Genomic DNA, 25,021 nt, shown 5'->3' on the forward strand with positions numbered 1-25,021 from the left:
ATGTGAATTGCTAATGTATAGAACACCAATTTTGCAGATTTATATGAATCTATAATGTTTTTACAAAGTTTGGTTTATCATAATTGTGTGAAAGTAGCAACAGTATAGTATAAGTTCTCACCCTGTGAATTATTTTAACTACACTTGCATGGATGTTTTGTTTTATTTTAATTGTATTTTTATGCACACAAGTGTATTTACATAGATGCCCATACACACACTCACACACTTATATCCATAAGAGGCAGGATATGAGGGGAAAGGAGGAGTTCCTGTATGATGTTGATGTATAGCTTTAGAGCTCAAGACTTTCAGAACATAAATTGTGAAAGATATATCACAAAAGAAGAAACAATATGTTGGAGCTCTTTGCACCATTCCCTCTATAAAATGTCATGCCAGGTAAGTAAAATCTTGTTTTTGTTTGTTTGTTATTGTGAGGGGCATATTCTTGAATTGGAGATTTTAATTGTAAAATTAAATAAAGTTTAAATAAAAGTATGTAGTCACGAAATAACTCCTTTGATCAGGTCAGAAAGTCTTATAAAACATGTGGTCAAAATAATGTCATTTGGCAAGTTTTCATTCTATACCATCAAAAACCTTTAATCACTTAAAATAACTTCTGATTTCGTAGAATGACTTTAAAGGAAAATGTCAACCTTTTGACATGAATTAAGGCGCCTGAGAAAATGTGTATTTAAAGAAAGGCAAAGTTAAGTTCCCTCACATTATAAGGATGTACAGCCTTTTATAAAAAAAAAAAGTTTCCAAAATGGATATTAATAATAGATTAACTTTGCTGCCTTTTTCCATGATGTTCATTCATTAGCCAATGCAGCACGGATGTAATGTAATCAGTAGATACTATGCCTCCGGTTCTCAGTCACCCATGTCAAAGAAATTCGTATTTTTTTCCACCCCAGCTTTATTCAGTTTTCACCTTATGAAACTGAAGCATAATATAAATGACCATGGATGCAAAAGCAAATTCTACCAGAGAAACCACTGACTTGGAGAGCCCTACTGTATCAAACAACTACATTTCTGGTAAAAACATTTTTTTTAATGTAAAAAAAAAGGGGCCTGATAAAAAAATAACATTCTTTTCTTGCTTTATTTAGAGAACCATGAAGAGAACATGCAAAACTCTGATAACACATTACTTGACCAAATAAGATCTTTGAATGGCTTCAATTCGACAGAAAAATCGTATATATTGCCCGTGTTGTTGCCGTTAGGCACCAAAGAATCAATTTCATCTACCAAGAAGAGTCGAAAACAGCCAAGAACTGACACTTATAACATGATCCCCCCAGATGAAGATGGTAAGTGATCAAATTTTGAAACACAGCTCTCCAAATAAAGTTTTCACCTCAATTTACTTGACATTTCCCTAAGATGTCTGTGCTCCAATCCTATTGGCCTGCCTCTTCTGCCATCCACTGGATTGTGTCCTGGCGACCGTCAGAGGCTTGAGCCAGTGCCTGTGCTCGTTCCTGTTCTGTTGCCCGCCCGCCGCTGTGCAAAATTACCTGAATGTCGCTCAACGTTGTAATGTATGCAGAGGTCATGAACTTTGCTGTTGCCAACATGGCAGCAATATCTGCGATCAGTGTCTCCAGACGACTGAGTGCCTGGATATAGCCATGGAAATCTCTCGAATGCTCAACCACTAATCTCGGGAACGAGTAGACAAACTCACTTCAACACATGAGAGAATAGTTAATTTGATCCAATTTACTCAAAGCCACTGAATCAAGCATGTACAGCGGACAGGTAACACAAAAAGTTGTTGAGTAAATACGGCATATTAAGAGAAGGAAAAATGGTGTTCAGTTGGTGCTTGATTTTAGAAGGACCCAACACTTAACTTGAGGTAAAATTTGACTTGGGAGTATTTAAATTTCTGGGGTAGGCAGCGATGTAGATAAAAAAAATTATTGGGCCATTTTAGTTTAGTTCAAAATTGCAAATACAACCAATCATACCACTTTAAAACCTTGATAAAACAAATTACTATTATACAGTGCCCCAGTATTACAAAAAAACATGCATGGACAAGTGCATATTCATTTATTCCAACTTGCATGATGCATCTGATGAATGAAATGCCTTTTTTATCCTTACCACAAGGTATACCTGTAAAATAGTGGTTTGTTTAAAAAAAAAAAAAAAACTACGCATTTAAAGATCATTTTACACCCCCACCCCCAAAAGCATAGTATATACTCATATGAAAAGATCTGGTAAAATCAGCCAGCGATCACCAAGGTTATGAAGACAAACAATCACAAACACAAATATTAGTCACAAGAAACAAACGGCACATCATTCAATTATTCGGGTATCAAAAATACAATAAACGGCAGCCATGTTGTGAAATAATCAAACTCTCCTCTATGTTTTATTGGGAAGCTGAGCAGATTGAAAAAATAGAACATTAATTTATTTAATTTGCGCTGTAGCTACACTTTTGACTCTTGCTTGAACTTAAACGCTCATAGAAACACATGCACCCATTGTGTGCCATGGCGTTAAAAATGATTTCTCATAAAATGCATAGACTCTGAGATAAGGTGCAATGAATTTCTGGAAAATAAAATTGCCTTATTTATACACCAAGAGGGAAACAATTTCATAATGGGCCAAGTAATATCCCTTTTATATTATAGAACATATAACAAACCAACAAGGACACCTGTGCAAACCCTGATTCCAGTAAAAAAATAAAACATATTTCTGCACCTTTTGGATTTTGCCAATACTGTCACATTAATAAGGCCAAGAAAGTCTTCTTGATTTATGACCACATACTAAATTCAAGCAAAAAAAGTATATTACTCTTAATTCTTAAAAAAATCTGCCAACATCTTAATATATTGTCTGTAAGCATCCCGATAGTGTGCAATATTCTGTTCTAATACTATTGCATTTTTGCACAGCCAGACGTAATCACTCAACCGGCTCCCGATAGGATCGTCAATAACATTTAGAGCAGTGTTTCCCAACCTTTTTTGAGCGGCGGCACACTTCTTGAATTGAAAAAGTCTCAAGGGATGCCACCATCTGAAAGTCTTTTAATTTAAAACAATGTCGCCTATATTAACAATAGTCATTCTCATTAAAGTTTTATCACCAGGAATCACATAAACCTCCAAAATTATTCCAAAAATCAACATTTTCACACTGATCTAATGTCACCAGAAATTGATGGCTCCGGACTCTGGCCAACTAGCAAAAATAAGTAATGTCATGTTTTTAACCTCAACATATTGTGAGGACATTTGTGTGCATCATTTTTGGAATATTTTGAAGGGAATACAAAAGCAAACAACCCTTGATAAGTTGCATTTGAAATTCAGGGTGGAGGCGGGGCAAATAGAGCCAGGAAAGGTATCAAAATCTGAAACTAAATTAGAATTAAGTTTACTGTAAGGTTAGATTTAACTTATTTTTGAGTGTGTCTGCATCGTAATCAAAGCTTATTTAAATTTGTGTATTTTATGTTTCAAGCACGTTGCCGGAACGCATTAAACTCGTATCTCGAGATACCACTGTATTCTATGATTTAACTTTCATCGTGTTTTAGTTTTAACCTTGCAATAGTTCAATTTTGATCTTGTTGTATTGATATTTTTTTTTCTCCCTGAATATTAAATTGCATGACTTCTTGCAAATTTCCGTGGCACACCTGACCAGTGTGCCGCGGCACAGTGGTTGGGAAACACTGATTTGGAAGATTAGTCCCACTGACGATTGGAAGATTTATTTGAAACGGCAAGACTCACTTAACATTAGAGACAGACGTCACCTGCCACTCAGAGCGTGTCACAAGTCTTCGTCCATGTCAAGGCTGCTCCTACGGCTGCTGCTTTTGGATGCGCCCGGCGACAAGGGAGAAAAGAGGGGCTCGCCCCCCACTTCTGGGGAGAGGGTGCACCCATCGTCCATGAGAATGTCCCCCAAGCCAACGTCGGGGTAGAGCGCCGAGGCGGAGGCGTCTTCCAGCTCGGCAAAGCTCAGGCTGCCCAACTCCAAAGGGCTGCTAATAGTGACTCCGGCGGGAGAGTCTGAGGAAGGTGGGGAGAGGAAAGCAGTGGGCAGAGACTGTCCAGTAGCCGCCACACCCAGACCGAGGAAGTTCTGCCCTGATGCCAGATTTGCGCTCGGGTTTGGGGACTGGCCGTTTAGAAGGGTTTGCTGGTGCTGCTGCAGCAAAGCAGGACTGGAGCTCAGGCCAGAGGAGACGCTGTGGTTGGAAGAAAGGCCATGGACGCGGGCCTGTATTTCCAGCTCCTGAAAGATTATGGACAATTGAAATGTCGTGAGGAAATCTGTCACCTACAGGTGCGGGATGAAATGATGTGATAGAAAAACTGGCATTTGCTGAAGGTTTTGTTTCAATTTAAATATAAACAAACCTGGATACGCAACATTAAACTGTGGTTTGCTTGCTCCAATTTTTTCTGCCGGACTTCAATATCTTTGGCTCGATGTTGCTCCTTTTGTAACTTGCGGATGTAATCCACGGAAGCTTTCAGAATGGTGCCTTTATTCCAGCGCATTTCTCTGGTGTTAGTAAAATTAGTCAATTTTGTAAAATCAAAACACCACAACTTAGTGTCCTGGATATTGACTGAATGAATAGTAAAGCAAAGTAAGAATAAAGGCTACACTCACGGGTCACTTGACTTTGGTATCAGAGTACCAAGCTCCTTTATGCGGTCATTTATATTAAATCTCCGCCTCCTCTCAACTGTGAAAAACACCAAATGTGGAAATAATGGTCACGTATTTCTGTTGACTTTAAAAAGTAACTCGACTAAGATATCTCAACCTACTCAGGTTGTGGTTGTCTTTCTTTTGCCTCTCTTTCATAAAAGCTTTGCTATCGGCATCTGAAAGAGAAAATTGGATTTCATGAAGTTAGACTGAGGTTGTATTCTAAAATTGAAGTTTCACAAGCCCTACGGCGGGGAAAGGCGGCGATTTGACAATACCAGTAATTTCCCTTTTTATATTGGGAAGATCAGCAGGACAGGAGTTACTGACAGCCAAATTAGGGGCTGCCATTCCAGGGCTATGATAGACATCCAACAGATTTCCAGGGAGCTAAATAAAACAAAACATATTTTACAAAAGTTGCAACCAACTGCCAAAGTGAAGAGAATATGTATGTAAAAAGTATGACTTCCTCAAAAAGAAATTTCAAGGGACAATTTTTCTAGGTTCTAAAATAGATTGGGTTTTTTTTCACTAACTGTACAAGCACAATGTTTTTCCACGTAATTTAAGGTCAGCTGACCCCAAGAACTATAAATAAATAGTATTACAACAGGATTTTAAATGACAAAGTGTTTTTACCTCACAGTACTTTGTTTTTCTTTCTTCCAACATCACCATAATCCTCATTTTCTTTCAGCTAGCAAATATTTGGCAATTCCTTTTGCGCCGGTTAAGGTGGGATCTTTGCAATCCACGTTTTAATGAGCTTTAAACACTATGTCTGACTTCTTTCGGTTTACTTTTCGATGTTAACCCCACCCACTCGGCACATTCGTGACAAATGGTAAGGAAGTGTCAAAGGCATATATTTACTCCAACGGCTATTACTGCACCTCAGTTCCACAGAGTTGAAAGACACTCACTTCATTTAAAAACAAAGCATCTATACTTACAGAGATTCATTTTCTTCTACATATTTCAGACTGGAGGGTGAATATAGCATGAAAAACTTTTTTTTTAAAACTTACTGTACTTGGTAACTGAAGACCTGAGTCAATCAAAGTGATGATGTCGTCGTTGAAACTGGATTCAAGACTAATTATATCGTCTATTACATCTTCTATCTGAAATAAAGTAGATGAGTGAGAACACATGTTACAGTGTAAGTAAAGTGTATTGTTGTTATATCATATCCAAGCAGCCATATGCCATAAGGACTTTGCAGCCACTTTGTGTGGAAAAATAAAATGCCTAATGTCACAGACGTGCAAGTGGAGAACTGGCACGGTTACTATGCGGGTGCAGTATTTATCATCATATTGTGACATCAAGGCAACAAATATATGACAAATTGCATGCGGCATGAAAGTGGGGCCTGGCGTAAGATCACTGCAGAACAAACAAAAAGTAATTAAGTACAAAGGGCTTGACTTCTCTAAAGGAAAAAAAAAACACACTGGAAACCAACAGAAAGGCAACTATTGGCAAGACTGTGTCAACTGCTGCGTCAGCAATGTGTTGTTTTAAAAAAAGAAAAGGGAATTTGACATACTTCCTCCTTGTTGGAACTGATGTTAAGTAGGGCCATCGGACTGTTGGGGGCACTGCTGGCTTTGTGGGTAATTTCAGGGGCGGAGCTGCACTGTGGTGGCACAGGCGACACACCGAGTGTCTGAGTAACGGCATTGTTACTCAGAGTGGTGGAGAGGTACTGCTTCACCTGTTGCCTTTGTGCCTGCTGGATGTGATACTTGGTAGGGTTTTCTAGGTGGGTCTGCACCTGCGATATTCAAGCAAGAGTTAAAAACAAGACTTGATGCAATGAGAGAGGCAAAACTTAAAAAGCACCAGGCTTACTTTTAACACCTCCACGGGCACTTGGGCGGCAGGGGGGCGGGCAGAATTTGGAGGCAGGGAGACCGATATGGCGGGAGTGGTGTCGGTGGACCGGAGGTGAGAGGCAGAGGCCTGTTGCTGTGCTTCTCGCCTCTCCTGCTCCTGAGCTTGTTCTCGCATCAGCTGCTGCCGCATCAACACGCGAGACGACATGATTGAAGACAATGTGCAAGATCCAAGGAAAAACCTGTAGACAAATGAGACAGTTTAAAAGCAGAACTATGATATCCATAGTCAAAGCAATACTCAATACCATCATCATTTTGGTTATAACATAAATAAACTGAAATTATTTTGGGGTTTTTTATGAACAATCATAAATGTTCAGATGTCCAATTTCCCACTTGAGAATCAGTGTAATCAAGGTTTAAGTCGTTATCCCTTGCAATAACGAGTCGTGCAAAAAAAAAGTCAAAATAATTTTATTGGAGCACTTGTAAAAGAAATATAAAATGAATCAGTTATGTCATGTTTTCCTTACTGTTTTTCTTGATTTTTTTAACACAATACATGATAATTTTAACACAATCGAATCAGCAGTGAAGAGTTATTTGAAACAATGGCATTATTTTTCCAAAATAAAACACAAAGGGTAAATGTTTGACAACCCACTCTAACGTAGTGAAAAAAATGCAATGCCTAGAACAATTTTTCAGTCTTAATCGTTAATCAAACACATTCTTTAGGCAGACTAAGAGATTGATTACATCAGGGTAGGGGTGACATAAAGGGGGGGACGGGGGTTGTTGACATGAACGGGTTTCAACAAGATATAGTATAAATTTGGAAGGTTTTAATGTCTGGTAGCGATGCCACTAAATAAAGACCACTTTTCAAAGCAATATTCATTATTTTTGATCCTTCTTTTTGGGAAACTCCAGTATCCATTTATCGTACCAAGACCTAAATTAGTGTCATAAACATACCCAAATTTCCTGCATACGTGTGTAAGTGATAAGTGAACATGGTGTACTACTATATCAATATAATAAATATTATGTAATAAATTACATGTGCTGACTTTAGTGCAAGTCAACGATGTGAAATCGTAGACAACTAGGTTTGTGTTGACTAATTATTGTATCAATATACGTTATCCACTAGCGGCCAACTAAAACATATGCATTTATATCTCGATTTTTTAATATTTAGGAATAAGCGCGGTTTGTTTTTGTCCATTTTCAAAAAGGGGAAGTTGTTGTGCTAGCCAACTAGCCATGATTATTAATGCTTGGATGAGCTATTGCTAATGGCTTAGCGCGTTAAAAGGTAATAATGTAACATGAAAACATACTGAAAGAGCAATAAAGTTCGACGGGATCACAGCCAGGTATCCAATACGTCTTCTGTGTTTCTGTCCATTTTGTGTCGATGCTTCAAAAGGAGTAGCCGAGGTATGCCATGGCCGCTCCGGCCCCAGCAGCGTTGTTTACCTCGGGCCAACGCACTGAGGTCATACTCCGACTTTTTACCCGGAACTTGTTGACTATCGGAATGCCATTACCTTGTTTACTAAATGACTCATCCACAGACTAGTTTATCGTGTTTAAAACGTGTTCTAATTGCCACAAAATCCCAGAAAACAAGTATTCATTGTCCTTTAATCAGCTGTCACAAAATGAGAAATCCATTGCAGACATCAGAGTGTCTGAGAGTTTGGTAGAAAGTTTGTCTGCAGAAGGAATATAACATATATGTTAAGTATCGGTCTAGAAAATGATATATGTTGGAAGTTAAGACACAAACCAGCTCTTTTTTGTTTCTTCTTCCGCTTCTTTCCTGCAGCCAGCAGTGCCTGGCCTTGTAGTAAAGGATCAACTTTAAAAATATCCTTCAAATCTGGAGCCTTTTGGGCAGGTTCAGTTTCAGGCAAGGCATTCTTTGATTTCTGAGATTTTATCTCCACGGTCATTGGTCCAAACTGTTACATTAAAAAGGGATAGCATTAATTTGGCAAAGTGTATTATTACTAAACTGACATGTAAATAAAGGCCCAAACAAATGGAATCCTTAATGAGTTTGAGACATGCAGAATTTTAACGACTATAAGTATTTTCACCTCTGGATCCTGATCATCCTCCATGGATTCAGCTTCATTTTTCAAATCAGTCTCCCACACCGAGGGCTCTTGGATTCCGTAGAGAGAAGTTTGATCTTGGTTGCCATTTGTCATTCCCATGTTTGCGATGCAGAATCCCATTTGAACATCAGAACAAGATGAATCTAAAAACAGAACACATTGAAATTAAATTCACAACCCTTCTGAGGGAATCAAAAGATGATGTTACCTGCAAGAACCTCCTGATTTCCTTTCTCAAGTTCATCCCAATCAAAAGCTTTGCCCATCTCTGTTACAATCTCAGCACTGACATGCGTAGGAAGTGTGTGAGTCTCAGGCGGGTGTGTAAAATAAGTGATTCTTCCCCTAAAGAACACTGAAATTAATAATCAACACTTGTATGGCCTAAAAGTTTGAAGGTGTCAAAAAAACCAAACATTTGACCCACCCAGTCCAGTCCATTAAAACGCTTTTTGCTGCTTTGTCAGTGTCAGGCAACCCACCCTTCCTCAATTTACCCTGACGCCTCGCAAGCAATGCCAAGAACTCCAAAGCGGTGCGGAAGTCAGTTATGCCGTAGTGCTGTAGAATCTGCAAAAATCATAAAAAAATATGTCAGATCTGGTGTACTGTTTAATACTAACATTTTCATCAGGTTACAAATGAAAGAATTTCAAACATACTTGTGCCTTGTTGCAACGTCGGAGGATAGCTTCGACGGGAGGGAGTGGATCAACCAGCTGTTCAATTTTGACACAATTACGGAGAATCATAGCAGCATCTGTTGTCGACGTTGCCATGACAATGCCAGGACAATCAAGAAGCTTAATGTGTTTATCCAAATGAACTTCTTGAAGGCATCTGAATGTGTCAATGAAGTCATAATTAAAAACACAGCAATGCATTTGATTGAACCACTCACTAACAAAATAAAAACATGGAGATGGCATGTCTGAACGTTTATCATTTACTTTCCAGCTAATAAATTAAAATATCTATTTTTGAATGACTTACTTGGTAACACCAGGTGTGGCCCCAACACTGCATGCTCTCGCACGTTTCAAACTGTTGATCAAACTGCTCTTACCAACATTAGGAAAACCTAAAATAAATAAAAACATCAGAAAAAACAATCCAAGAAGCAAAAAAAAAAAAAAAAACATCAACATCTCTTATTCAAATATGACTCCCTTAGCCTAGATTAAAAAAGGTATTATATAAGCAAAATGTGGTTATGATGACCCAACCAAAGTCTTCTTAAACAGCCACTTAAGTCATCAGTTTCAAATATCACAAAACTCCCAAATATCACGGTCAGTTTTCCTTTTTTCCAACATCGTGCAGCTCTAATGTTAATGTGGCCTATGCTACATTTGAAGATCATGTGTGCTTACCTACGACACCAACAGTGATGGCCGTCCTTATGTCAATGTTGCGGCAGTAGTTACCCAGTAGCTTCATCAAGCAATCTGCCCCAATACAAGCACTGGTACTCAGGAGCTCTGTGCTGGCTTGAGTCACTGACACTTTACTGCGTTTCTGTCAATGTCAAGAGGGAAAAAAAAGACTGTCAATCTATATTGCAACACAAAAGGCATCAAATTAAATGTGTCAGTGACTAGGAAAGGACGCAAACCTTTCTAGAACATGAGGATTTATTCCTACTAAAAATGAGGTGGTATCAACAGAATTTCTTTTCTAGGGAGAAAAGGCAATAAATTTGTTTTTTTGCCATTTGGAAAAAAACAAGGGTATCGACAAATGTAATTGATCTTGGAAGGTACATTGTAGAAATCCTTCATGGCTTTATCAAAATATGGGGAAAATATGTGAACAATAAGTGTCAAATTAATCACTTTCATAAAAAAGGATGATTTAATGAAATTGATTTAAAAAAACCAACAACACAAAAATAGATTTACCAAGTTTTTAGACTGCTGTTGAGTAGATGCCTTGAAAGCCACAGTGGGAAACTCATTCCTTAGATATTTAATCCACTTCTCCACAATTTCCTTTGCCACTAAATCTGCAAACATAACAATAATAGTTCAGACAAGATGTTACTAGATGATTTTAAACTTTACTGTTAACTCTGTCATTGCATGGAGTTGAACCTACCAATTTTATTGAGCACCAAAACAATCTTTTTGTTAGTTCCACTTTGAATTACTGCCTGCTCAACCTGAGGGCATCTGCAACCAATTGGGTCCCGTGCATCTAAAACTTCTAATATGACATCTGCAGCTTCTACTACCTTCAAGATAGGAATGAAAACATTCAAAAGAATTATGATTTGAATAAGACACTAATGTGCAATTGAATGATTGTTTACCTTTTTAAATTCTCTGTAGTAAGCTTTTCTTGAATTCTCATTTTCAAAGTGCGCATGCTTTTCCAAACTCTGCATCTCAGTTTCCTGTGAACACAGAAAAAAAGGACATATAAACTGTATTTATTTGCATTTGTGGACAACAACAACAAAAAAACACCATCAAGAGTAAGCTTTCTTTATATCGACCCCAATCATGTGCTTTTGATTCATACAGTACCACTTGGGATTTTTCATAAGATTTTCCCTTCAAAGTAAAACATTTATACTCCCTATTAAAACCATGAATACGGAGGTTTAAATTGTGAATCGGTGAAAACTTATACAAGAGAAATTGTAAAATTCAAAATTTTTAAGGCCTTTTTTAAGGGTGTGGCTTATAAGCAGAGGCCATTTATATGCAAGTAAACAAGGTAAATGTCACATTGTGGTCTTTAGGAATTCACATTGTTTACCTTCTGTTCAAACTCTCTTTGCCTTTGCAGGATGTCAATTTGAAAGCTTTGCAAGTTCCTCCTCTTCATCAGCTGTTGTTCTCTGGAGATATCCAGCTTCTCTTGGAACTCTTGAAGCTTAAGGGGTTCAATCAAACGAATAGGGTACCATTGTGTTTTATACGAAGGAGCAAGATATCGGTTTCACCCTTTGTTTGAGCTGGAAGATTTATACTAACCCGTTGCTTTCGGATTTCTTCTGACCTTCTTTCTTTGCCACATTGCAAAGATGATTGTTCTTTAGAACTCGTCCCCCTAAGAGCATCTCCATTTTTCCCATCTTTACTCTGTTTATAGGGAAGATACAGAATGTGATAAATGATATCTCAAAGACTCCGAAAATCGCTTTGGTGAAAATAGTGATTGGGACAGAAAGGAATGACACACGAAAAGTCAAAATAGCACCTACCTTACTTTTGCCCAAAAATCCAAGGCGTTTAGCTCGTTTTTGTTCTGTGAAATACACATCAATTACATGACTAAATTAACTCGATCGTTTTCGGTTGATTTTCGTAACTAAAGTCTAAAGCTAAAGTGTTACCTACTTGATTTAGACATAGCTGTAGCCTGGCAGAGTTCACGTGTGTAGCCACGCTGTGAGCATGCGCAGAATATTGTGCGCAACTTCCGCAGTTTCAAAATAAAAGAAAAAAAGGTGCTCTAAGTGTTTATGGCAGGGGTTGGGAACCTATGGCTCGGGAGCCATATATGGCTCTTTCCATGGGTGCATGTGCCTCTCCACTAACCTGAGAGTTAAAATATGCACATCAGTGATGAGAGAACTGAGTCCTGAACGCACCAATAGTACATTGTTCATTTAATCAGTACTTTAAAAAAAGATATTTATTAGTTTATGAGCACAACTTCAGAAAAATCTAATATGAGAGCTTTCCCACACCAACCACCTGTGTTGTACAATAAAGAAAATAATAGATTTGCTGCATGTTTTATTTTATTTTTCATTTGCCAGAAAGCTAGTTTTCCTAGACATCATTTGTAAGCAAAAATAAATAATAAACATCAGTGTACAAATTATGTTGAATCCCAAATCTTCACCCGGTAAGGACATTATGCAGGAGCCACAGAGGAGACCTCTGTCTTTGACGTGGATACTTCCGAACCATCATCTACTTCTTTGCCAAAGAGCTGCATGATGCACGTCCGAAACTGAAAAAAAGTTGGTAAAGGATGTGTTAGAAACTTTCATTTAAAGTCGAAACAAGTTGCTTATTACCTGTCGATTCATAAAAACATAGATGATTGGGTTGTAGATAGTTGCACTTTTGGCAAAGTATGCCGGCATGGCTGCAGCAAGTGGATGAAAAGCATAACCTGGATTTGCCGCGGCAAAGCAGGCAAAAAAGGTGTACGGGCCCCAGCAAAAAATATATGCAAAGATCATGACCACCACCATCCTGGATACTTCTCTCTCTGCTTTCTGTGTGGACTCCGATTCCTTCTGCTGCATGGCAACCTGCAGACAGACGAGTGGACACCATTATACTCAGGCTTTAAACTACCATGCCATTTGTTCCACTAACTCACAGTTCGGATGGCCCACCACACTGCAAAGTAGCACAGCACAATGATAGCCAGTGGGATGATACAACAAGTGATCATCAGAACAATCATATAGGACAGAACGCCAGGGTCTTCACTCCCACTGAATACATCAGGGCCGCAAGATGTTTTCAAACCATGAGGCCAGTACCTGCAATGACAGTTTACAACACAAATATTGGTTTCTTTTGCCTCTGATCAACCAGCGGTAACATATTGACATCATACCTACTCCATCCAAAGATTGGGGGAGCGCACCATGCGGCAGACCAGACCCAGGAGAACACAATTCCACCTGTAGCCCATTTGCTATCAAATTTCACATTTCCAAATGGTTTGCATACAACTATCCATCTCTCCCAAGAGATGACAGTTAGAGACCAGAGAGCGGTGATACCTTTGAAATGAGAAGTATTCCCAATGAATGCAATTGAACTTTTTCGCATTTCAAAATGTCCTATTTTTTAGGACTTACCACAAGTGGAGACAGTAAAACCCTCAAATACGCACATGGGGTGTCCCAGAATAAAATAACCAAAAAATTGGTTACAAACACTGATAGTACTGGCAAAAACGGTTTCTCCAAGATCAGCAATGGCAAGATTGACCAGAATCCAATTGAGAGGGTGACGCAGTTTCTTGAATTTGGCCGTAGCCACCAAGACGAGTCCATTTGTGAAAACCGATGCAATAACCACGATAAACATCCAAATTGTTGAAATATTGTAAACCCATCGAGGAGCAATATGGTAATTGGGACCTTCAAAAGGATCTGTGGAATTACAAAAAAAGAAAGCAAACAACATCATGTTAACCGGTTCAGAAGATTTAAGCAGATTCTTCCATGCACATTCAATTATATTAAAGTCAAACTAAAGAGAATAAAATATCTGAAATTCATTTCTATAAAACACTAATGTCACCCCTAAATATTTCATTTTAAAAATGGTGTAATCATTTCACGGTCAATTTTCTGCTTCACCGTTCTTCTTATTTTAATTGAAGAAATAAAATCATTGAAAGTATAGGATAAAAAATAATAAGAATAAATTCTGTACCTCTGGTATTGTTGCTGTTTGTATAGGAAAATGCAGAACCTCTTGTAGTCTCTTGGTACCGCCTGGCAGCAAAGTATGGTTTATCCCAGGCCTCTGCCATTATTATAGCATGAGGAGCTATTGCCCTTTCTCGCAACTTGTACTTGACTTCAGCTTTTATACTTTTGCTTCAGAACCTCTGATAGGATTAGTAAATTGAAATCAAATTATAGCCATTGGGTGGCGCTTTGTCGCAATCCGGGTGCCAACAAACTTTAGCTGTAATTAAATCCACCACTAATTGGGTTAAGACACCAAAAGCCATAACAATCTTGTTAAAAATCCGATTTCCGTCCAGTCACTGATGTTACAGTTCAATGGATAGACATGTATGTTATGAGTTCAATAGCTATAAAGACAAATCTGAGGCAGCAGTAAGACATCCAGATAGACTTTTGACTTTGGAATTAAGGTTTAATTTCTGGTAAGGTAAAAACAAAGCCTTTTTATCTATCAATAGAACATGCCATTAGCCAATGAGCAATTTTTTTTGTCTTTATTTCTTCCTTTCTTTAGCCTGTCTTGTTCATTCAATCATGCACTCATTCATTTTCTGAACCACATCGGGTCATGGGGGGTGCTGGAGCCTATCCCAACTAACCAGGCAGGGGACACCCTGAATTGGCGCCCAGCCAATCGCAGCTATCTTGTTCAGATCTTAGAAATGGAGGGTGGTCTTTATTGGCCTTGGAGTTCCACATGGAGTGTACGACTCCCAATATGGTTGTGTATATTTTGTTGTCTGTTCAATCAAAACAACTGACTAAAGGGATTTTGAAGGAAAGAGGGGGCAGACAGTCACAAAACACAATTAAACACTATAAATTTGCAACCTAATACAAGTACTGTCGCTATCTACTCTTACCGAGGACATAATAGATAAGTAAGGAGAATAAGATGTGTCTGGATCCAATCAGTACCCAAATATTATTAGTAAGTTGTGATAGGAAACCTCGTATTGAGATATATCATCCCATCTCATCTCATTTTCTGAACCGCTTTAACCTCACCTCAGGGGGTGATGGAGCCTAGCCCAGCTGACTTCAGGCCAGAGGCAGTGGACACCCTGAAGTGGTGGTCAGCCAATCACATGGCACAAGGTGACAAACAACCATCCTCATACATAGGGGCAATTTACAGTGTCCAATCAGTCTATCGTGCATGTCTTTGGAATGTGGGAGGAAACTGAAGTACCCGGAGAAAACCCACACAGGCCCAAGGAGAACATGCAAACTCCACACTGGTGGACCGATCTGGATTTGAACCCAGGTCCCCCACTGTGAGACTGAAGCACTAACCACTCAGCCGCCAGGCCACAAAGATATATCACCTTTCAGTATATTAACACAAGATACAATCGTAGCCACCCAGGACCAGGGAGCTATTAAAAAAAAGAACTTAGTGTCCTTTGTGTTTTTTGATGACTACCTTGTCTCTGTTGTATATCTACACCCGACACATGAATTGAGTGGCCGCCTCAATCTGTCTGGCTACATGATGGAAGGAAGATACCCACGTTTTAATCACACTCACAAGAGAGTTCACCTCAAAGCAGGATTGTCCAACACCTTTTGATCCTGAACACTCACGTCACTGTCCTCAAGGAAAGGGCAGAGTAAAGGTGCTTAGCATGATTTGTTTGTGCGCCCAGATATTTGGTTCCTCAGCAGGATTTCAACTAGTACTTACCCACAATTCATTCTTCCATGCCTTGCTATAGAATAAAAAATACTGGATGGGCTCGAGTTATGAACGAGTTACATTCCTACACTAGTGACGTATCCCAACAGCACACGTTACGATGGAATGTTTTTAAGATCAGGTGACTTTGTTTTCATTCCAAATTACAATTGTCAACCAATTTGTATGTCTATAGTATATTTTTCCGTGTGTAGGATTTCATTCCAAACAAAAAAGACATTTTTTCACCAATCTGGCCCTTGAGGACTGGTTTGGGTTTTGAACGCATTTACTGAAACATAACATGGATAATGTCAGTGCGTTAATTTTAGGGATTGGCCACAAAAACACAAACGTCTACTAGTTTGAATGCAGTATTTCTCATGGCTGGACTTTAAAAAAAGCATCTTTCTTCTTTGAGACCATAAAGTGGAAAAATGAAGACGAAAAAGGCAAAGATACATTCGTCTATGCAGTCGCTGAACAGAAATTATGTTGTTAGGGACTAAATGATCTCCTAACCCTAACCCTTTTTACCCTTTACCAAACATTAATTATCGTTCATGTATGGACAAAGAAGTGTTCAATGGTTCCTTGACCAGCTTGTTATTCCAGCTAACGCCTTTACTTAAATCCGAACCGAGCCGGATGATGCTTTTCTTCTCCATAGGTCAGTACCTAACAAGTCTTAAATCTCGGTCAAGCTGTTTTGAACATGTAATCAGTTTGTAGTTGTAGTGGCAGAACTGATTGACATTTCCATTAAAATGTCTATACATATTTGGATGTGTCATTTTTTAAAAATATTTTCATTCTTAGTGTATGTAGTTGTTCTCCTATCGTTGTAATGCAAGAATCAGTCCAAGGCCAGTCAGAACACCAGAAAAATGTAAGCATTTCAAGTATACAAAAATCTAGTTATAATTTCAAATGAAAAACATTGTGTTTTTCTATATATTTTTGCCTGTTTTAATTGGAATGAAAGTTTGTTCAGTGATTAATAAGTTCGAAAAAATTCCCCCAAAATAAAACTCTCCGAACTACATTACCAGATGCTGAAAAGATACTTTTCAGATGGCATTTGTTCTGCCAGATTTTAGGGGTAGGTGGTCTTGGTTGCAACTTCAAGAAATATCTGGGTGACCTAATGAAATACAGTTCTTACGCCCAAACTGACTAAAGCAGATTATACGGACAACTCAGGTCCTTCCACAGAGGCGATTAACAAAGTGTAATTAGGATTGACAATATAATCCCTCCGGAATGACAATTTCAATCCGAGGTTAACTAGAACACGGGCATGGCTCATTAATCCGCTAATTATGTGTTTTTCAGATGTTCACTTTTGGCCAAGCTGGTATACTTGATCGTGCTTATTGAAGGGTGAGGACTTCACATTTATCAAGATGGATACATTTCAGGTGGTGTGAAGATTTTAATCTTTTTCTTCCTTCTTCTTCTTCAAATCAATTGCTGCGTGGTCTTTTTTTATCTTGAAAATTAACCATTGCTTTCCATCCAAAGTAGAATTGACAAGTGAACTCTGATATTTCGAGGGCAAGTCTGGAATTCCGCTAGTTCTGAACTATTCCCATTCAGTAAAAGTTCACTACTAGCAGAACTCAGATTTGCTCCCGATGACCGACAAGAGTCAAGACTCTTCATGTCTCTTCAATGACCTCATTTACTTTTGAAAAAGAAAAAACATCTCTTTTCCACAATTAGATGCTGTGATTTTACACTGGTGTGAAGTGAACAGTACCAACCTTTTCCAGTGGTCACATGTTCATTTGACATCAGGTAATATTCACTGCAAAAGACTGGGCTATAAAGTATAAACTATACATTTTAACCTGTTTTTCAGGACAATGTCTTATCATTTTTATTTTTTTTAAATTATTTTGTTTTGTAAGGTGCTGAATTGGTAAGTAGACGCTCATTTTTTTATGGGCGGTTTGATTATGGTGATCAAGAATGGAAAATTATTAAGGATTTTCTTGTAGTTTTAGTTTTGATGTAAATTTAGCTTACATACTGTACTAATGTAGATGAGAATTCCTTGTGTCTATAAGAAAATGTGATGCCATCTAGAGGTTCATGAACACTGATGCTGTGCATATCTGCACATACAGTAAATATAGTATGTACAGCCAGATTTATTTGTATATAAATGTAAAGTATAATTTTTACATCAAGAATTGTGGGGGAAATCACATGCAAATATTATATTTTTTAGTTGTAAATGTGGTGTTTTGGGGTTTTTCCTCTTTTTATTCATTTATCTCCATTAGCAGGCAATGGCCAGACCCTCTTTAGATTATGAAATTTCTTAATAAAGCAGAAAATAGCACTGCAAAACATAACCATCTAATGTTAAAAGGTACTATGCTACTACTGCAACAGAAGTAATTGGATCGGTTTTATGTCACATCACAGATATTTGTAATATCTATTATAGTTTTACATAGGCACGCTAATGTATTTTTATATACTGCAAACGTAGTACAAAGTGTGGAGGGAAAGATTTTAATTTTAAAAGGAATGAAATGCAAGTCAAACCCAAACTAGAAGCGGTGTACATGCGTTAAAGCTAAAAGCAAAAAGAGGACTAGCAGACTTTATATAGAACTAAATGTTAAAGAATATAGGATATTTAAATCAACCTAAACTTAGATGAGACTAAGACAAATAAGGAAAAATTAAATTTTAAAGTTTAACTTCGAACTTGACTTTTGTTTTTCTGTTGCTTAAAGATCTGCATTTAAAATACATGCACAATATAATAAAATGGCTTTAAAAATGTACGGCATATTTTGGAGTATAGCTCTAAATTAAAGATTGTCATTATTGTTCTGTGTGGCAAGTATTTTATAAAATAAAAGATTATTTTTTTAAGTCTGATTTTATGTGATGCTGCTAATTTAATGGATAATATGCAACTCTCTTTGGCTCTTAAACATTTTAATCTGACGTTGATAGGAAAGAACTATTTAAAAAAAAGGCTCATAACATCAACAAATAGGATTTAATTTTGAAATATAATGTCTCTGTTATGATAGAAGTATCTTTTCTTCATGAACAACGTTCCCTCGCAATATTTTAAGGAAGTAAGAATCCCCAAATGCTAACTCCAACATTGCTTTTCACAATTCAATTCATTTATTTTCTTTTTCTTTTGTTTATGTTTTACAAACTAACTCCAAATGATTGCTACTGTGCAGATAATCTCCATTTCACCTTCATGCTGTTTAAGCAGGACCAACTTTGGAGACTTCCGTGGTTGATTAACGTGCTGATGATTCATCCTTATGGCCTTCACTCATCCCTAGGATCATCTTCCCACACAAGCGGAACTGAAGGACAGAAAGAACATGACCATCTTCATATGCTTCTTATTACAAACAAAAAATAAAATATACCTATTATATAGCCCAACTGTACATTTGTTATGCAAATATGTACATAACAAAACATTATTTTCTGTTTATTGATGAATGTCCACCAAAACATTGTTACTATGTAAAGGACTGTAGTAGAAGTGAGAGTTAAAAAAAAACTGTTTGTTGAGAAAAATGTAATAGATAAATTGATTGTAGATGGTTAATACAGGCTTTGGAAATACAGGCGGGTATATAGTGGCCAGCCTCAGGTTAAAAGGTGTCCCCTGGTTGTTGACATCCCACACAGAAAAGGAGGTAAATATGGCACCCGCACACCAGGAAGCCCGGTACCATCATGGCAACCATCTTTGTCACCACTTTTTCATCTTTCTAGGTGGAAGCCGAAAAGGAGAAAAAGGAGGTAACTTTACTTATCCAAGCCCTCTGGTCGTGTTGGTAATGAAAACATGTTTACAAACTTTAGCCTAAATTGTCAAAATGAATAATGGCCATTGTTTTGAGACTATAAAGTGGAGCCCACTATAAACTGCAACCACCAAATTAGCTCACATAAAAGGTGCATTGGTGGGTTTCCATGTTGATTTTTACACGCGCTAGTGGTTCAAAGTATAAAATGTAGTATATAGGTTATTATCCAAATATTGCCTAATAATATATTACTTAAGCTTCTCTGTATTCCTATTGTTGGTCCTTAGAATTCATTTTTCAAATTTTGTTCAGAACATAATTCACATGATGAAGCTAGTTCATCAATAATGAAATATGAATATACACTGTAGACATGTACACCTTTCTAATTGTGTAAAGCTGTATATTTAGGAACTTTGGGTGTTACTTAGGCTTGATTTAATTGATTTAGGATGAGGATTTAAAGCTTTGTTTTAATCCCAAGAGAAAACAAGTTATGTACATTGGTGTGTGAGTGTGCTCCACCGCTTACACATTGTGTGTTACATTTTCCCTTGTAAGTGTCGGACAGTAAAAAATGATCATTTCATCTGAGGGAGAACTTCATTTGAGGATTAGGCTAATCCTCAAATGAAGTTTTAATCCGATTATTAATATAAATATATTGATTTTTGTTGGGGCATGTATTTTGTTAACATATATTCCACTATAACACGATGTATTGATTCGTGCTAGTAAATATTTTAGTATAGCATTCAAAAGGTTGCAAAAGCACATCACTTTATTTTTTTGTTCTTTTTTAACATTGCGAAATAATGCATTTAGTGTTATATTTACAACTGACGCACACAGCTCATTAGTGCCAAACAAATTGAAGAAAGTTCATCACAGTCTAAGCAGGTCCAACTTTGGAGACTTCAGTCACTGATGTTGTAGATGTTGACGACTCGTCGTCACCACCACCCATTCCCATCATCTGCATCATGCATGACCGGAACTGTAATGGAGAAACAATTGTAAATATATGTAGAAAATCAATAATTGATAGCATTCCCATTTCCAAATCTAACAGAAATTGCCTGACGAACACTAAATAAATACTATTGTTGAATTGCCATATCTTATTGGATATTAACTGTTAAAAAATGTCATTGAAATATGTCCATTGTTGAATGTAGTAGTTGATTTTATATATAGCTTCTCTATATACTTTGTATATGCTGATCGACGTTGCTACAAAATAGCCCATTTTTAGTGCTGTTATCTATTTTTTTGTGTGTATACAGGCATTCATACATGTATGTACTGTACGATACATGTTGTTCTGTAGTGTGTTTGTAACCTGCTCCGAAACAAATTTAATCTAATAAAATGAACTGATAGAACATTAGGATAACAAAGAAATAGACCTGTTTGTTAAAGACGACATAGATGATGGGATTGTAGACTGCTGAGGCCTTGGAAAAGCACGACGGTACAGTAGCCAATCGCAGGTCAAAGGTCTGCCCTCGGTTAAAGACAACCCAAAGGGAAAAGGAGGCATAGGGTAACCAGCAAACCAGGAAACCCATCACCATGATGACCACCATCCTGGTCACTTCTTTCTCTGCTTTCTGAGTAGATGCAGACTCGGCTTGGGCTCTTGCCGCCTGTGAGTAAAGAAGTCAAACATTTCCTTATGGCGTTTTTATTGAAGTTGATCGTACTTTTGGTTCATTTAGTCGTTGTGGTCACTTCTTTTTAAATCTGTGAAATTTGACCACAATGCAGATTTCATGGGATTTGAGCCTCACCATTTTCATTGTAAGGAGGAGTTGACCATAACAGAAGATAATGGTGGTAAGTGGGACAGCAAAGCAGAAGCCAAAGAGGAACATCACATATGTTTCATTGTTGTATTTATTGTTTGTGGTGTACCAATCAGGCCCGCAGGAGCATTGCAGGCCCTCTGGAATGTATCTGTAAAATAAAAAATAAAAACAGAACATACAATTTCCCTAACTTTTCAAAATCCAAGAACAAAATGTATCGATATAATAATACTACTGACCTACTCCATCCAAAAAGTGGTGGCAACGAGGCCATTAATGCAAACAACCAAGTGAATACACAGCAAGCTATAGCGTGGTCTGGTTTGAAAACAAAATTTCCAAGAGGCTTGCAAATGACCAGCCATCGTTCAAAAGCAATCACAGCTAGAGACCAGAGGCTTACCATACCTAGTAGAAAAGCAACAACAACAAAAAAAGCTTTGTAACTTTGATATAAACAATAAATATATGAGTCTTGAATGCCGATTTTTTTTTTTAGCTCACCACCCAGCGTCACCATGAAACCTTCAATCTTGCACATCAATGGTCCAAGGATGAAATATCTTGAAGAAAAGCAGATGAATGCAGTAGAAGAGCCCACCACAGACACCAGAAGATTTGACAGTGCCAAGTTCACCAGGATGAAGTTGAGATGGGACCGAAGCTTTTTGTATTGCATGGTGCAAGCAACGGTAAGGACATTGATAGCCGTTCCAAAGATAAAAATCAGCAACATGAACGCGGCCATGGCATAAAATGTGCCTGCATTCCCCAGATGATCCTGGGGAATTAGGAACGGACTGAGTGATGTGATATTGTTGGTATCGAGAGGAATTGGTATCCAGAAGTCCTCTGGCAGCTCGTTGTTTCGATGTCCCCTCATTTTGTTGAATTTCTTTTTGTTAACAAACCTAAAAAAATCCTCTTCTTCTGGTCTCACTTGGCGTGCTTCAATCTGGTGATCAATGTCAAATAGAAAATGAAAATAAGAACGCTGCAGCACCAATGTGCCTCACGTCTTCCTCAGTACTTCGTGGGAGGGCGTTTATATAGCGAGCTACTGAAATCACTGAGCCCCATTATCGGATAAATGACTTAAGTTTGCAATAATTGATGTAATTCATTTAGTGGTTCCTGTTAAGTCTTTGCTGCCAAATAGGTTAACTAGCACTCGGACTACATTATGAGACTGGATCAAGTCAATGTCACTGAACCAAAGTCTGACATTTGTTTCTTATATAAATTTGTGCAAAAAAAAAAAAAAAAACACAACAAAACAAAACATAAATATACCATACCATTTTTATCTCCTAATTGAGGTTTTTTTTTTTTACAGATTGGTAGTTTAGTAAACATTATGAGTCTTATAAAAAAAAAAGGTTGGTGAGTCATTATTTTTCATCTTCACGGGATACCGCACTCTCACCAAAATTCTCAGGCATTAAACTAAAGGAGCAAAATGTGTAAAACATGGGTTGACAAAAAAAGCATGAACTGTAGTTCTCAACAACAAGAGATGGTTAAGAGGTTAATCCCACTTTCTTAAAGTCTCGCACAGCAGGTCATTACCTGCTAATCTGGTTTGCAACTGCAGCAAATCTTCTAATCTGACTCGCTGTAGCCCTCCGTAATCCACTCGGGTGGCTTAATTTACGATTTGTAATGTCTTTGTCATGTTGCCTCTTTCATTGGTGTAATGAAGTGTTGAGTAAACAAATGGGAAGAACAGTGAAGAATAATTCCTCAATTGAATGCAATAATCATTTCAGAGTTTCCAAAAAGACAAATTAAATCCCGTCCAATAGAAATTTGATTGATTGATTGGTCGAGCAATTCATTTATTATTTGAATTGGATCAAAAAAAACTTGTTAAATAACTATGAATGATTTCTCTCTCTTTGCTATTATATCGCAAATGTGTAACATCTGTGCGATATAACGAAAAACGCATAAAGGGTAGGCCCAAAATAAGGTGATCTAGTGCTCAAAATGTCCATTTAAAATTGTAGAACTGCTGTGAAGCAAGAAAATATAAATTTTTTTTTTTTTAATACAATTCCAAGGGGTGAATCCTTAGATGAAACTTGTTCATTACCAAACCATTTCTCAGTTTTTTTCTTAATCTTGGTGCAACAGTTGTCTTTCACTTCCCGTCTTATACAGCATGAGCTGTTTAAGGTTTCAAAGTTGATTTCATGGTTTGTTTCTAATGCTCTTACTGTGTTTAAACGATTACAAGCAGGTCAAAGCAGCGAAGAAGATCAAGGTGTTTCTCTGAGCCTGTTTAAATCCCTTGCACACTAACAGGAGTTTCATGACATATAAAACTTGACTGACTAAGTTATAAATCATGAATATGTTGTTATTTCTCATTTTGATTCCTTCTATAAAAAAATATCATCAGCAAGTTTCCCTCCAAATATAATCACAAATGTATTTTGTTTCAAGACGGAATGCAAGATGGTTTTGGTCTTGACACATTGATGTCTGTCCAGTATTTTTGTCTTCTTATAGAATTTGCACTTGGTACATATTTAAGACACAATTTATTGAAAACAACAAAATATTTTGCTTCACTGCTTGATGATTTGCCAGATTTAAGAAGTTGGACAATCCCCTCCTTTATCTTAATTGATATTTGTCGTTTAAAAGACATGATTTAGGTTGGTCCACATGACAAAATCTATCTACTGTGAAATACAAATGTTAATGTGTTACATGTGGAAGTTTGGGGAATGTATTAATATAGAAAGTGATTCCATATTTTTTTCCACTAGATCTAAGTATTCCCTTTTACAGTCTCTTTCCACTTCGTATTGATTATTTAATAATTACTTGTTAAACATTATGACATTTCCACCCATTGTTATTTTGGTATTGCCTGATGCCAGAAAAGTATTACTTGAAATTATTTTAGCTTTGGATCATATTAATCAATTAAATAATTGAGTGAAAAATTCTTAACGTGACTGGTGTTTCCATATATTTTTTATGTATTCATTTATTTATTTGTCCACAATTTGTGTATAATATACTTTGTATGTACAGTAGTAGTACAAATTGTGTAAAAGCCTGACCTCCAACGGACAAATGTGACACTGCACCTTTTGGATGATAATAGTAATCTATCTAAATCTTTATGAAAAAAATTCTCCTTTTTACAGCTGCAATACTATTAATAATTTCTTAATTTATATATAAACGTATTAACTGTTAGTATTGTTCAGCCACTTTCACAAACGCTCCCAATTTTGTGTGAACAGCAATAACGCTCACACGATCAATCACTTTCATTATGAATATAATGGAAATCCAACACATAATTGTATCGTTTCAATTCATATATCGTGTTTATTGAGATGTAACTTTGACCGTGTTTATAAGAAAAACAAGAAGATTCCATTCATCATAACTATAAAATTAATCATTACACGTCAACATTTATTTGTATCTTTTAAGAACAGCTGATGGTTCAAAAATGTGGTTGCCGTATATGATAAATACTATTATACATTGAAAGAAGGCGTAACACTTAGTCCACTAAATGTGGGCGTGGAA

At 37.2% G+C, this 25,021-nt stretch overlaps 5 protein-coding genes across 5 annotated transcripts; 1 reads left to right on the forward strand and 4 right to left on the reverse strand.

Moving 5' to 3' along the window:
* The first annotated feature begins 250 nt into the window (after positions 1-250).
* On the forward strand, positions 251-2,382 carry LOC144202801 (uncharacterized). Its single transcript, XM_077725828.1, has 4 exons — positions 251-402; positions 927-1,050; positions 1,125-1,328; positions 1,402-2,382. Exons 2-4 carry the CDS (start codon positions 969-971, stop codon positions 1,677-1,679), a joined length of 564 nt encoding a protein of 187 aa, XP_077581954.1. The 5' UTR covers positions 251-402; positions 927-968; the 3' UTR covers positions 1,680-2,382.
* On the reverse strand, positions 1,721-8,201 carry tfe3b (transcription factor binding to IGHM enhancer 3b). Its single transcript, XM_077725821.1, has 9 exons — positions 7,919-8,201; positions 6,586-6,811; positions 6,281-6,508; positions 5,757-5,852; positions 5,004-5,115; positions 4,845-4,901; positions 4,684-4,759; positions 4,425-4,572; positions 1,721-4,299 (listed from the first exon to the last, which is right to left on the reverse strand). Exons 2-9 carry the CDS (start codon positions 6,775-6,777, stop codon positions 3,832-3,834), a joined length of 1,377 nt encoding a protein of 458 aa, XP_077581947.1. The 5' UTR covers positions 6,778-6,811; positions 7,919-8,201; the 3' UTR covers positions 1,721-3,831.
* A 7-nt stretch (positions 8,202-8,208) lies between these two features.
* gnl3l (G protein nucleolar 3 like) lies at positions 8,209-12,165 on the reverse strand. Its single transcript, XM_077725820.1, has 15 exons — positions 12,052-12,165; positions 11,916-11,959; positions 11,686-11,793; positions 11,468-11,584; positions 11,016-11,099; positions 10,802-10,937; positions 10,606-10,709; positions 10,078-10,222; positions 9,698-9,785; positions 9,367-9,544; positions 9,132-9,274; positions 8,913-9,049; positions 8,684-8,847; positions 8,371-8,545; positions 8,209-8,296 (listed from the first exon to the last, which is right to left on the reverse strand). Exons 1-15 carry the CDS (start codon positions 12,062-12,064, stop codon positions 8,229-8,231), a joined length of 1,704 nt encoding a protein of 567 aa, XP_077581946.1. The 5' UTR covers positions 12,065-12,165; the 3' UTR covers positions 8,209-8,228.
* Positions 12,166-12,440: 275 nt separating this feature from the next.
* On the reverse strand, positions 12,441-14,293 carry LOC144202799 (red-sensitive opsin). Its single transcript, XM_077725825.1, has 6 exons — positions 14,125-14,293; positions 13,542-13,838; positions 13,295-13,463; positions 13,052-13,217; positions 12,741-12,980; positions 12,441-12,673 (listed from the first exon to the last, which is right to left on the reverse strand). The coding sequence occupies exons 1-6, from the start codon at positions 14,222-14,224 to the stop codon at positions 12,575-12,577; spliced, it is 1,071 nt and encodes a 356-aa protein (XP_077581951.1). The 5' UTR covers positions 14,225-14,293; the 3' UTR covers positions 12,441-12,574.
* Positions 14,294-20,415: 6,122 nt separating this feature from the next.
* opn1sw2 (opsin 1 (cone pigments), short-wave-sensitive 2) lies at positions 20,416-22,505 on the reverse strand. Its single transcript, XM_077725826.1, has 5 exons — positions 21,968-22,505; positions 21,703-21,871; positions 21,446-21,611; positions 21,062-21,301; positions 20,416-20,649 (listed from the first exon to the last, which is right to left on the reverse strand). Exons 1-5 carry the CDS (start codon positions 22,344-22,346, stop codon positions 20,545-20,547), a joined length of 1,059 nt encoding a protein of 352 aa, XP_077581952.1. The 5' UTR covers positions 22,347-22,505; the 3' UTR covers positions 20,416-20,544.
* Between the last annotated feature and the right edge of the window lie 2,516 nt (positions 22,506-25,021).

The sequence above is a fragment of the Stigmatopora nigra genome, chromosome 10 (assembly GCF_051989575.1).
Source record: "Stigmatopora nigra isolate UIUO_SnigA chromosome 10, RoL_Snig_1.1, whole genome shotgun sequence".
Taxonomy (NCBI): Eukaryota; Metazoa; Chordata; class Actinopteri; order Syngnathiformes; family Syngnathidae; genus Stigmatopora; species Stigmatopora nigra.

Bases quoted from the DNA above. Each gene is read 5' to 3' on its own strand.
- opn1sw2 (XM_077725826.1), bottom strand. From the start codon at position 22,346: ATGAGGGGACATCGAAACAACGAGCTGCCAGAGGACTTCTGGATACCA. The intron at 21,302-21,445 runs GTGAGGCTCAAA...CTTTACTCACAG, and splicing joins TCCTCCTTACAATGAAAATG to GCGGCAAGAGCCCAAGCCGA. The intron at 20,650-21,061 runs GTCTATTTCTTT...TCTCCATTACAG, and splicing joins ATGTCGTCTTTAACAAACAG to TTCCGGTCATGCATGATGCA.
- LOC144202799 (XM_077725825.1), bottom strand. From the start codon at position 14,224: ATGGCAGAGGCCTGGGATAAACCATACTTTGCTGCCAGGCGGTACCAA. The intron at 13,464-13,541 runs GTAAGTCCTAAA...CTCATTTCAAAG, and splicing joins TTTTACTGTCTCCACTTGTG to GTATCACCGCTCTCTGGTCT. The intron at 12,981-13,051 runs GTGAGTTAGTGG...GTCTGTCTGCAG, and splicing joins TGTGGTGGGCCATCCGAACT to GTTGCCATGCAGCAGAAGGA.
- tfe3b (XM_077725821.1), bottom strand. From the start codon at position 6,777: ATGTCGTCTCGCGTGTTGATGCGGCAGCAGCTGATGCGAGAACAAGCT. The intron at 4,573-4,683 runs GTGAGTGTAGCC...TACTAACACCAG, and splicing joins ATACCAAAGTCAAGTGACCC to AGAAATGCGCTGGAATAAAG. The intron at 4,300-4,424 runs GTTTGTTTATAT...ATAATCTTTCAG, and splicing joins GTTTAATGTTGCGTATCCAG to GAGCTGGAAATACAGGCCCG.
- gnl3l (XM_077725820.1), bottom strand. The intron at 10,938-11,015 runs GTAAACAATCAT...CCTATCTTGAAG, and splicing joins ACTACAGAGAATTTAAAAAG to GTAGTAGAAGCTGCAGATGT. The intron at 10,223-10,605 runs GTAAATCTATTT...TGACATTGACAG, and splicing joins AACAGCAGTCTAAAAACTTG to AAACGCAGTAAAGTGTCAGT.
- LOC144202801 (XM_077725828.1), top strand. From the start codon at position 969: ATGACCATGGATGCAAAAGCAAATTCTACCAGAGAAACCACTGACTTG. The intron at 1,051-1,124 runs GTAAAAACATTT...TGCTTTATTTAG, and splicing joins ATCAAACAACTACATTTCTG to AGAACCATGAAGAGAACATG. The intron at 1,329-1,401 runs GTAAGTGATCAA...CATTTCCCTAAG, and splicing joins GATCCCCCCAGATGAAGATG to ATGTCTGTGCTCCAATCCTA.